Genomic DNA, 12,500 nt, shown 5'->3' with positions numbered 1-12,500 from the left:
GTTGAGGTAGCTGGCAAGGCCCTGTTGCCGTAGGTGCGGCTGTAGCTAGGACAGAAAGGCGAGTTTGCCCAGTGCCCAAACTGCCCGCAGGCGAAGCATTTGTCGGAAGGTTGTGGTGTTCGAGTACTCCGATACGACCGAAAGGACTGCTGAAAAAATGGCTGGTTGCGAAAAGGCTGTGAAGTAGAGCTATTTAAAGAACCTCCGGTGCCCAGAGAGCCATAACGGTTCTGCTGAAATTTGCGGGTCTGACCAGAACTTCGAGCCTGTTTACGCAGGCCTTTACGCAGCGCACTTCTTTCGGCAGCCAATTCGTCAGATTCGGGGGGTACCGCTAAAGCTCCCGCAGTGGACCTATACAAGCTGAAAACCGCTTTTTTAACCCCTAAGGTACGACAAGCACCCCTGTCCTTTTTATGTGGGAGTCCCCGCCCCGGGCGTGCTGCACAATTAATGGTTGGTGCATAACTTACAAGGCCGACTGGTCCCAAGAGACACTGCGCGCCTAAAGTAAAAAATCCTTACAGTTATCAATTGCATAACGAACATGCTCTTGCGTAATTAGCAAAACGTTTCAGAAATTTCGAGAAGGAATATTTATGAATTCGTGTCAATGAACCATTCATTCTATCACATGACCGGTGGCATGGAGATCCCATGAGATAGCACAGCGCATGCATCAGGTCATTGCGTCGATCTGAAAGGTTGTTCTTCAACAGTCACACTCGAAGAAACCAAAGAATACTAATTGATTCTTCTAGAAACATATCTGGAGAGTTAACGTAGTTGACTCGCGAATCCCAGACTCAAGTGCTGACGGAGTTGGCACGTTAACACCAGTGTTTAGTCCTCAACGTAGTTGGGTAAATTTCGCGCCATTCCAGAAACAAACAGTCATTGCGGAACTCATTGAGCAGGCAGAAAAAGACACATCAGAGAGACAATCACCGGCTTTAACAGCAGCCCTTTCAGCCATCCTCGCCGAAGTCAAAGACTTAAAACAAAAAGTTAATACGTTCTCGGAGCCATTTGAACTCGACGAGCTTGAAACAGGCGAGGAACCGGGCGACGGCCGCGTGATTGAAGACAACGATGACAATGAATCTAAAGACTAAAGACACTCGCTTGGCCAAACTTGGCAGTACACCAGCCGAGACCACAAAAGATGGCATGAATAGCCTCTTACAGGACATTGCGTCCGACCTGGATATCAGCGAGCGGACAGGAAGCCCTGTGAATGAGGGCATTGCCAAAATTGTCTTAAGCCTGTTGAAAGACAAAATTCCTAAGAAAAAAAACGCAGACGTGGATCGAGAAACATCCTCGACCTGAGAACTTGAAAGGGCTGCGCACGCCACGAGTGAATACATTAATATGGAACCAATTGCCAGCAAATGTTCGCAGCCAAGATTCTAAGTCACAAAAAATGCAGAATGCTTTAGTAGCCTCGCTGGTGGCGACTATCAAAGAAACGGATAGAGTGTTCCAGCAGCAATCGGGAAAAGCCCCAGACAAAGAGGTTATCACCTCTCTCACAGATGCCATTGCTTTGGGCCTGCAGTGTTTTCACGATATTAACAACACTCGCCGACTAGCAATGAAGAAATATTTTCATAAAGATTATGTTGCCTTGTGTAGTGCGTCCACAGTGGCTGCCTCATCACAATATTTGTTCGGTGACTTGTCAAAATTGACCAAAGATATTTCCGAGGCAAACAAGCTCACCAAGAAAGTTCGACCTCTGCAACGCAGCACTGCATGCTGCGGGAATTCTGGCTTGAATGGACGCCGGTTTTATCAAAATACTCAGGGGTCTTAAGGGAATCGCAGATTTCACCCATATCAACGGCAAAGGAAGGATTTTTTGTACAAAGGCCGCCCACAAAAATCGAGGAGAAAGAAAGAGGGGGACTCAAAACAAGCTTAGCTCGAACGCGACCCTCATCGGGAAAGGTATGCACATCATTATGGATTTCTTGGTAGATAAATTTAGATGGCTTTTGACTCATAAGAAATTTTGAAAAGCGAGTTTCATACTTAGATTGGGTTTTGGTGTTTTGTCTCCGTAGACAATTGACTGCTGAGATTAATCCAAGGAAGATTAGAGGTCGAACTTGCAAGTTATATTTAATCTGAAAAGCAGCAAGGGAAAAGAAATTGGAGGATTCATCCATTAAATGTTTAACTTGCGTAATACCCTTAACAAGCCAGTCTTTATAAAAAACAGGCTTATTCTGAATTCTTATCAGAGTTTTGCCACAAAGGTGACGACAAAAGATGTTCTTCAGATACTATCGTTTCCTGGAAAAAACGTCTGACCAAATTACAAGTATTTCTTTCACAAAAAGGTCTGATATTTTTAAGTTGTTAACATCTTTTTGTTAAGATTTCCTTTTAGTATCGTTTCGCCTCCATTTCTTTCAAGTTCGGAATCAAAGAGTAGCTTCCATTTACTACGATTTTTAGGGTCCAGATATTTCGGGATCCATGTAGCTTTAAGGGATTTGTTAAAAGAAGCTCTGTCAATCATTTTTAGTCCTCCTTCGGAATAGTCATTAATCATTATCTTTCGTTTGATTTTGTCTCATTTATCATTCCATAGAAACTTATAGAAAATTGTGTTAATTTCTTTTAATCGCTTCATGGTTAGTTTGCAGAGGTGAAAATATGTAGACTAACTGAGATGCAACCAGGTTCTTCAAAACTGCTATTTTCCCTAATAATGTCAGTCTGCGAAATTTTCCGCATTCTAGCATCGATCTATTTTTTTCAAATTTTTCGTTGTAATTTAAGGATATTATTATATTGGGGTCCGTATTAAAATCGAGGATAAAGAAAGAGGGAGACTCAAAACAAGCTTAGCTCAAACGAGACCCTCATCGGAAAAGGTATGCACATCATCAAGGATTAAACCTGTTAATGATGTCCATTATTACTTGCTACTCAAGATGCATTTAAAGCAGGTCAAATCAGTTTATTTTCACGTCAATGGGGAGAAATTACACATGATCCCTCAATACTGCAGTTTGTTAAAGGGACAAAAATTGAGTTCAAACCAGGAGTAACCCCTTCCCAAACTTGTGAGCGATCTAGCACATTTAATCAATCACAATCTGACATTGTTGCATTGGAAATTGATAAATTGCTTTCAAAAGGACTACTCCAGGTCTCCTCCTCAGAGGAGTGTGTTTCGACGAGTTTGTACAATACTACCATTTTAAGATGGATACCCTTGAATCAGCCATTTGGCTAATGAAACCAGGATGTTTTATGGCATCTATTGACCTTAAAGATGCCTACTACTCGGTACCAGTGGCCGAAGAGGACCAGAAATACTTAAAATTCATTTTCAACGGAACACTTTACAAGTATACATGTTTACCAAATGGGTGTCAAGTGCCCCACGTATCTTTACTAAGTTACTAAAACCTGTATATGCATGGCTACGCACACAGGGCCATGTCAATCCAGGATACATAGATGACTCCTACTTACAGGGGGACAGCTATGTCGAATGTACGTAGTAACAAGTCAAAGCCACTGCCTTTTTGTTGAAGTGACTAGGCTTTCACCTGCACGCCACAAAATCTGTTATCATCCCCACTCAGAATCTCACATCTTTTGGGGTTCAAGCTAGACTCCAGAAGCATGACAGTTGCACCAACTGAACAGATGAGAAAATTCACCAAACAGTAGAAGCCTGCAAAAGATTACAAACCACAACAAAACCTCAAATCTCAGATGTTGCAAAAGTTATTGGCCTCATATTTTCGAACTTCCCAGGGGTCAAATTTGGACACCCCTTGAAAGCACTAGGCATATCAATATCTTGTAAGCAGCCTTCTTTGCCCTTAAGACATTTTGCAAACAAGCACCTGAGGGTCATATCCAGTTGCAGATGGACGACACCACAGCAGTTTCATATATTAATAATATGGGGGGCTCTAGATCACTGGAATTAAATTGCCTTGCCCAAGAAGTCTAGGATTGGTGCATCCAGCGGAAGTTGTGGATCTCAGCTACCCATATTGCGGGCAAATTAAATGTTGATGCAGATACTTAATCCCGACATTTTCAGGACAAGCATGAATGGTTGCTTGATAGGGTAGTATTTAATGATATTCTGTCACTATACCCAGGGTTAAACATAGATTAATTTGCTTCCAGGATTAACAAACAGTTGGAAGTCTATTGCTCTTGGAAACCTGATCCTGGGTGTGCATTTGTAGATGCCTTCAGTATTGCCTGGAGCAAATTTAACAATTATGCTTTCCCCCCTTAAGCATAACTCCCAGATGCATTCAGAAAATTACTCAACACCAAGCCCAAAGAATTTTAATCATCCCAGTATGGCCAACACAACCCTGGTTCTCACAGGCCCTTCAGCTACTTTACAACCAGCCATGGATCCTCAAGCCAACCAACAGACTACCGCAAGATGTCCATCACCACCAACCACACCCACTACACAACAAGCTACGACTAATGGATTGTCCACTCTCCGGGAATCCTTTAAAAAGTACAATGTTTCTCCAGAAATTACCACGATCTTCATGGCCTCCTGGCGAGACAGCACAAAGAAACAATATAAAGTCCACCTTGAGAAGTGGTTGGCATTTTGTCGTCAAAGGTGCATCTCTTACAGTTCACCAAATGTAAATGAGGCCCTGGACTTCCTCATGGTTCTTTATAATGAGGGACTTATATACTCTACCATTAACACAGCAAGGTCTGCTCTTTCGTCCATCATTACTCTCGAAAGTGGGGAGAATGTTGAATCTCACCCCTTAGTAGTGCGGTTCTTCAAAGGCATTTATGAACTCAGAAAACCCCAACCCAAATACAATTCTATTTGGGATGTGTCTAAAGTTTTGGATTACCTCAGGAAGTTACACCCACTCAACGCCCTTACCCTGGAGAAGTTAACTTTAAAATTAGTCATGTTATTGTTGGTTGCTACGGGACGGAGAGGCCAGGATATTCACTTACTTTTCCTACAGGGCATGAGCATGGCAACCATTAGCTGCCAATTTCAAATGTTGGAACACACTAGCAAATCAGGAAAGAAGGGTAATCCCCTAACTATCCATGTGTACACTCCCGATCCTTCACTTTGCCCTCTGTTTACATTGAAAGAATACATTTTAAGAACTGCACCATTGCGGAAGAGCGAGACACAATTATTTCGGAGTTTCATCCAGCCTCATAAAGCATTGACCCGCGACACAATCTCATGGTTGACCAAGGATGTGTTGAAACTGTCTGGTATTGATGTAACTCAGTTTACTGCACAAAGTACTAGAACAGGGCTCGCCTCAAAGGCCAGTGTAAAGGATGTGCCACTTGATGTGATCCTGAGAAACATTGGGTGGGAGTCAGCACAGACTTTCCACAAGTTTTACCACAAACCAGTGTCGAATGAAGTTAACATGACTGACACTAGTTTGTCTTTAAAATAAGCCTAAATGGCATGTCTTGAACTTCAATCCAGGGAGCTAATTATTGTTATTTGTCGACATTATGTTTGTGTACTCATGAAGGGGTTACTCGTGGAACACACTGTCCTGTAGTACCTGAGATACTTTTAGCTTAGCACCTCTGTCTTGTGCTAGCTGACAGTACACCCTAGTTTTCCTCCTGTCTTTGGGTGAACTACTTTATGGAATAGCTGATTAAACCAACTTTCACATTATGTCTTGTGCAGTGCCTGTGTCAGCGCTATAAAGTCTCATGGGATCTCCATGCCTCCGGTCATGTGATAGAATGGTAAATTAAACGAGACTTACCTGTAAGTTGAAGTTTGATTGAGATTCTATCCCATGACCACAGGAGGCATAGGAGATCACGTGCCCCCCTTATACCCTCCCTTATGGGGACAGATATGACACTCCTCAGCATGTGGTTTAACTGACACACCCCCTGCAGTTTTGAAAAATGACCTGACGCATGCGCTGTGCTATCTCATGTGGTCTCCTTTGCCTCCTGTGGTCATGTGATAATCTCAATCAAACTTCAACTTACAGGTAAGTCTCGTCTAATTTTACCATTTTGTTTGATTTATTTGATTTTTCCTGAGCTTTAACTTAAAGCCTAATTATTTAACAGCGGAAAATCTGCCTTTTTCATAACTATTTGTGTTAATTATCAATTATCCTACGAAATCGCGTGGAATATGACTTTCTACTTTGCCGACGAGACCGTAGATCGAGTTGGCTAAATCAGGCGATATTCCGCAAGATTGAGTTGGATAATTGTTTTATTTTTCAACACATTGATGACAAAGCACAATTTTCTCCGTTTATTGGAAAAAAAAAAGCTGAAAAAACTACCTTTTTTCTCCGCGATACACAAAATTACGTATATCGCAGGATATCTGTTGAGTACGCACGACGAATATTGAGCACGCTATGACCATAGTTGGACATTGTCTCAATGTGTTGAATAATAATAGACCATATTCGTATTCGTGGTATTGGACTGGAATTAGCTTGCAATGATGGCTAATGCAGGGCAATATATTAAAGTATTTGCATTTGAAAAGATTCCCCCGCATTAGCCATCATTGCAAGGCATGCAGTTCCAGTCCAATACTGAGAATACGAATATGGTCTATCGATTCACCGAAGAGAGAAGAAGGGCGTGTTCTTATTTTCTAAAAAAAATGAAAATGATCACTCGAATTACCCCCAAAACGTTTACGAAGTCTTTAAACGGAATATCGTTTATTCACGTGGGGAGGTTCCAAATTACTACGTTTTTCGATGAAAAACAAGCGACTGCTTTCCATCTCATTTAAAAGAATGAATACACACAACAAACAGCAATTTCTCTTTGTGCCTTATGTTCCCGCTGTTAGGTCATGACCGCTCACGTGAGGCCCAGTTGTTAAATCACCGGTTCAATTCCCTGTCGACATCACTCGGGTCCCTTATAAATGGATAGACTGTCTAAGCCTTCTCGGATAAGGACTTTAAAACTTACATTTTGTTTTATTTTACACAACTCTTCAAACTTCATAAATTTCGTCCAATGTCAAAGGGGAACTAAAGGCAAAAAAAGCCTTTTTTATTTACACTTTTAACTATGTGGGAGGCCCGGTGGCCTCATGGTTAGTGCTCTCGGTTCTGGATCAAGTGTCCCGGGTTCGGGTCCTGGCCGGACACATTGTGTTCTTGGGCAAGACACTTTACTCTCACGGTACCTCTCTCCACCCAGGTGTATAAATGAGTTTCCGGCGAATTTAATGCTAGGGTAACCCTGCGATGGACTGGCATCCTACCCAAGGTGGAGTAGAAATACTCCTAGTCGCTTCATTTTACAGAACGGGAGATAAGCTCCGGCCTGATGGGCCTTCTAGGCTCATAGCAGACTTTACTTTTACCTTTAACCATGCACAATAATGTTTTCAACTTTTTTTTCCGGCATACCCGTCGTTTTTTCACCTAAAAAATGTTTTATTCAGATTTTGGGCCATCAGCATTGCGGCTCAGAATGGAGGTGTCAGCAGTCATTTTTGAAGCTTATGACGTATGATATGGGGAAGACATGCGAGGGCGCTCCATAGACCACTTTCATAAATGGCAACCACTTTTACATTCTTTTGTATTTATGTTAATTAGACCTACTGCCCTCGTTTTAAAACAAATATTCTTTTGAAATTTACTCGTCGTAGCGAGGTTAGTAGGGCTTATTAGCATTGAAACAAAAGAATATTTTATTTGGCCGCCATTATGAAAGAGGTCTATAAGGACGCAGTGTTTTTACTGATGTTTGTCGCAAATGTTGAGTCCGCGACAGTTGTGTTTACCTTGTTTCTCTTGATTACGAAACCTCTGTTCCCCATATCATACGTCAGAGCAGGTTGCTGATTTAATTTTTGAGCCCGAACTGAAACCGCGCGTACGGAACCCGCGCCCGCAGTGCGCGCGGCAGTCAAAACTGAGCTATCCTGTCAAACATTTGCCCTTTCACTGGAAAAGGTGCATTTTCTGTGCGTAAATGACGTTGTTGTCGATCCACCTCGTCGAAAGTTAACAAAAATAAATTATCAATATAGGTTTGACGTCTTCTTACACTTGACTCCAAAATACCAGACTAAATTCGTCTTGAAATAGTTAGAAAAAGCTCAAATAACAGCCAAAGCACAACAGTTGACGTTCGAATCGCCGCTCCGCGAACCCATTTATGAACCTGGCTGGAAAGAGGCACCGTGAGAGTACAGTGTCTTGGCCCAAGAACACAACAAAATGTCCCCGGCCAGGACCCGAACCCGGACAACTCGTTTCGGAGTCGAGCGCACTAACCATGAGGCCACCCCGACTCCTACTAGATAACTTTAATTTTTAATAGAAATTAATTAAAGGTGCCAATGTAGTCACCTGAAGAACAAGAAATGGATCAAGTTACACTGTGCATCTTCGGAGACACCTTATGATTTTAATATCGCATTCCAATAAACTGCCTTCACTCATTTTTTTTCGAAGAGCTCATTTCTTCTTTTGATATCTAAAAAGGGACATCAAATGGTTACTACGTAACGTATCCGGAAAGAATTGATGGAGAGCGAGCTACACGGGATCTATCAGCTTTAGGAAAGGTAAATTATGATCGCTATCGCATGATGAGTTGGCAGTCTTCTTTTCTTATAACAATCCTGAGATAACAACAGCAAGTTACTTTTTGCACTTATTGAATCAGTTTATTCTAATTTGAATTCTTTTAGGGAGGTCATGCACATGATATTTCTTACAGACTGACATCTCCAGTTGACAAATATTGGACACTGGACGTAAACAAAAACAAGTAAATATAAGCTTAGACGCTCAATCATTACTGATTTTCTCATCTTACAATCATAAATTCGTTATCTTATTTCGACTCAATGATCACTAATCTCCCAATTAACTTGCTTACATTTCTAATAAAAAGTTTTCCGTCAACAGAGAACTTATTTCTCCGTCTTTTGCTATGCGTACGTTTGCTGATGATGGCTCGGAAATCATTGAAGAGGTATAGCTTACCACTCAATCAATAAAATACGAAGAGCGTTTTACCGTTTAAAAATAGAAAAGTAGTTGTTTTCTTTTATTTCGTATCCAAGGCTGTTCCTGCAGACTGTCACTATCAAGGAACCATCAGAGGAGTAAAAGAATCTAGTGTGGTCCTCAATGCCTGTAAAGGACTTAGGTAATCAATTCCCATTTTCTAACTGTGACAGGTTCCATGAAAAATTAAGGTGGCTCAAACGAGTTTCAACAATGTGGAAGGATAGTTCTATTCAAAGGATTAATTCTGTTACTGTTTCATGTAACGACAATGTTATGGAACAAATAAAATAAGAATAATACAAAATTGCTCATTGCTTAGCAAGATGCATTCATTAACGTGACGTAATAAGTCACCATGGCAAAAAAAAAACAGCCTTGTAATAGGACCCTATATTTTGTCTTCAGACGCTTACATCTCAAAATCAGACTAAGTGATCCCCCTCCCCTCCCCCCCCCCCCCATTTTTTTTCTTTTACAGCTGGGGAGTCATAAATAGGCTAAGATAAAACGTTTTACAAATTTGAAAAAAAATTCCCTAAATCAGATTTAGAGCCTCCTTAAAATTTTCCGCTTGCGAAGGTAGCTATAAACCCGCTCCAGAGAATTATTTTTATTTTGCAAAAAGTTCTCAGTCTGGTCATCACTTTCCAGCAATGAGCATTGAGGGCCACCCAGGCGTTTTTTTTTTTTTTTACATTTAAGCGCTTAAAGACAAAATATAGGATGATTTTGCATGGCTGTTTGGTTGCCATGGTGACTTATTGCGTCACATAAATTATTTCATCTTGTTAAGCAATTATACGTGTTTATATGGTAGCATAACATTGCCGTTATGGGAAACACTTGGGTGTATTCAACCCTTCCAAATAGTACAGTTATTGAAAGTGTTAGTGAAATTATTTTGAGTCTCCTTTAAACCAATCTGTATTGTTACTAAGTCTACCCAGAATGGAAAGAACAGCAATGTGCCCGAACGAATCGTGATTATTTTGTCATCTTATCAATTTGGCGCACTGCCTTTCTAGGGGAATAATTGAGGATGGAAAAGACACCTTTTATATTGCACCAGACGCAGGATATAATGTAAGTATGACGAACAAATTTTCATGTCAACTTTATTCGATACTTCCAATAGAGTTTTTCAACCCCAATTCACAATAACGCTAAGACTATTTATCGTGATTACTGCTTATTTAGTTATGCGTGCACTTAAAAAGGGATTTCATAATACCTTTCTTGAAGGTTCAGAAAGAAATATTTCAAGTTATAGTGCGCTGTAACGAATTCCAAAAACTGATAGCGCAATATTAAGAATGCACTCTGTCCCGGAGCTTATCTTTTAGATGTTCCGAGACTACAATTACTTTTTTGGCGGTAAAAACCACTCTTCCGACGAAAGCAGCAACTAACAGAAGACAAGTAAAGCTATGAAACTCGCAGTTAGGGACGCAATTGCTTACATTGCGTAGAGAAGCCTCAAAAATTCAGGGCTTCAACGGGGTTTGAACCCGTGACCTTGAGAATCCGATGCGACGCTCTAACCAACTGAGCTATGAAGCCACTGACGTCATTTGTGGGTTCTAATTAAAGTTCTAGTTGAAGTCCTGAAATTTTTAGGCTTCTCTACGCAAATGCTAAAATTGCGTCTCGACTCAATAACTGGGAGGATCATAGCTTTACTTGATTTCATATCCGCAGTTCAGTATATGATTTATTTCATACCATTTCGTTCAGTGAGTTGGTAATTCACTTGTTGCCTTGTTACTCTAGCAGTCAGTGTTGCTGGCGGTCTAGAACAAACAAACTTCAAATCTAATGTAGAAACCAGTCAAACTACAAAAGTATTTTAGAACTGCATGTTTAATATAACGTATTCCCAAACACGAAATGAGATTTCCAGGTGATCACTTACGCAACGTATGTACATGAAAAGTTGCAACTGATTGCCGATAGCTACTTTACTTCAACTCCAACTCTTTTCTTTAGTATGCCATCATTGTAAACACATTACGTTCAAATAATATAGGGAACTCACGATTTGTTTCTCCTCTTGAAGTTTGATGGAGCTCATAAGGTTTTCAAGGCCACAGAACAAGACTTGAATGATATCCACAAGCACTGTGGTAAGATGTAAATTCTATATGAATGTTATTAACCTTGTTGCTCTCAAAGTTATGTTAAAGAGGACAAGTCCTCCACAAAATGGACAGACTACAAATCAGTTTGAAGTACATAAAAACTAACTGAAACTGCATTGCAAATTTCTGAAACTTTTGCCCACCATGCATGACAGACGAAAACGAAACTACGCGGAGAAAAAGCCTCCCTGAGCAGAGCGAAGAAAAAACCGAAACTAAACCTACTCCGATAACAGCCGATCCGGCAGTGGTTTCAAAAACTTTCCACCCGATTCCCCTTCAAGTATGTCACTGCAAGATCGATTGAACCTTACTTGAGTCACTTTTTCCAAGCAGTCGTAACGAAATTACGTTTGCAACCTTATAAAGTTATTTCACTAAACATCCGTCTTTAGGTGATTTTTCATCAATTAATTGCCTTATTCCGTGTGTTTCGCATGTCCATAGTTCATAACTAAAGGCCTGGCCAAACGCTCACAACATTTGAACACAACATCTACTAATATTGTTGCATGATGCATTATGTTGCAACATGTGTTGAACGAATGACCAAAACCAGGTTTTCTGAGCCCACGAGACTGAGCACCTCTAGCAAACCGCTGGTCAGCAACCTGGTTCTTGTCATTGCTGTCTAAGGTCTTCCGCGTTGAACGGGTTGGCTAAACGCACGCAACATTCTCAACATTTTTAATGCAACATGTAAATGTTGATGTGCCCCAGGCCTGGCGCGCAACAAGTGGACCTAGCGCGCATGCCCTAGTGCAACAATGTTGCGTGAACGCGGCCAAACGAGGACAAAAACATTGCACGAAAAATTTGACCGCTTTCAAATTTGATCCAACATCATCCAACATGTTGCAAGATATCGCAACAGGGTGGCCCAACGTCTGCAACATGTTGTGCCCGACAATGTTGCAAGAGGTTGCGTTGAAATATTGTGAGCTTTTGGCCAGGGCTTAAAGAAAATACAACCTGACAGCAAATAGTCCAAAACCACTGGCGTATTATTTCCATACTAGTCGATATCACTGGTTTTATTAGATGACTTCTCGCGAAAAGTACCCTTTAGAATCCAAACAATAATCTACAAACCGCGTTCATTCTCAGGCCAAAATGTCTATCCTTAACTTTTTAAGGTTATTGATTTGCCAAAAGTTTATGCCTCTGCCAAGAGTCTGTCCATCTTCGCTGGAAATATATCTAAGGATAGCCCGGTCTGTAGAAGGAATTCGCAAATATATGGAAGGTTAGGCCTGGTGAAATGCCCGCAACATCTCATAAAAAGGCTAACAAAACCTTAAGTTGACCAAAGTAA

At 40.9% G+C, this 12,500-nt stretch overlaps 1 protein-coding gene and 1 pseudogene across 1 annotated transcript in view; both read left to right on the top strand.

Moving 5' to 3' along the window:
* Positions 1–12,500, top strand: part of LOC137967291 (uncharacterized) — a 65,158-nt gene that overhangs the window by 4,122 nt on the left and 48,536 nt on the right. The window contains 6 exon segments of the mRNA XM_068813809.1: positions 8,514–8,596; positions 8,723–8,802; positions 8,943–9,009; positions 9,101–9,186; positions 10,073–10,130; positions 11,104–11,170. Coding sequence (XP_068669910.1) covers positions 8,514–8,596; positions 8,723–8,802; positions 8,943–9,009; positions 9,101–9,186; positions 10,073–10,130; positions 11,104–11,170 — 441 coding nt within the window.
* Positions 1,093–1,927, top strand: LOC137967472 (uncharacterized; annotated as a pseudogene).

This window comes from Montipora foliosa, chromosome 8 (assembly GCF_036669935.1).
Source record: "Montipora foliosa isolate CH-2021 chromosome 8, ASM3666993v2, whole genome shotgun sequence".
Lineage (NCBI taxonomy): Eukaryota > Metazoa > Cnidaria > Anthozoa > Scleractinia > Acroporidae > Montipora > Montipora foliosa.
The sequence above is the reverse complement of the archived record's forward strand: the minus strand, read 5'-3'. Positions and strand labels throughout refer to the sequence as shown.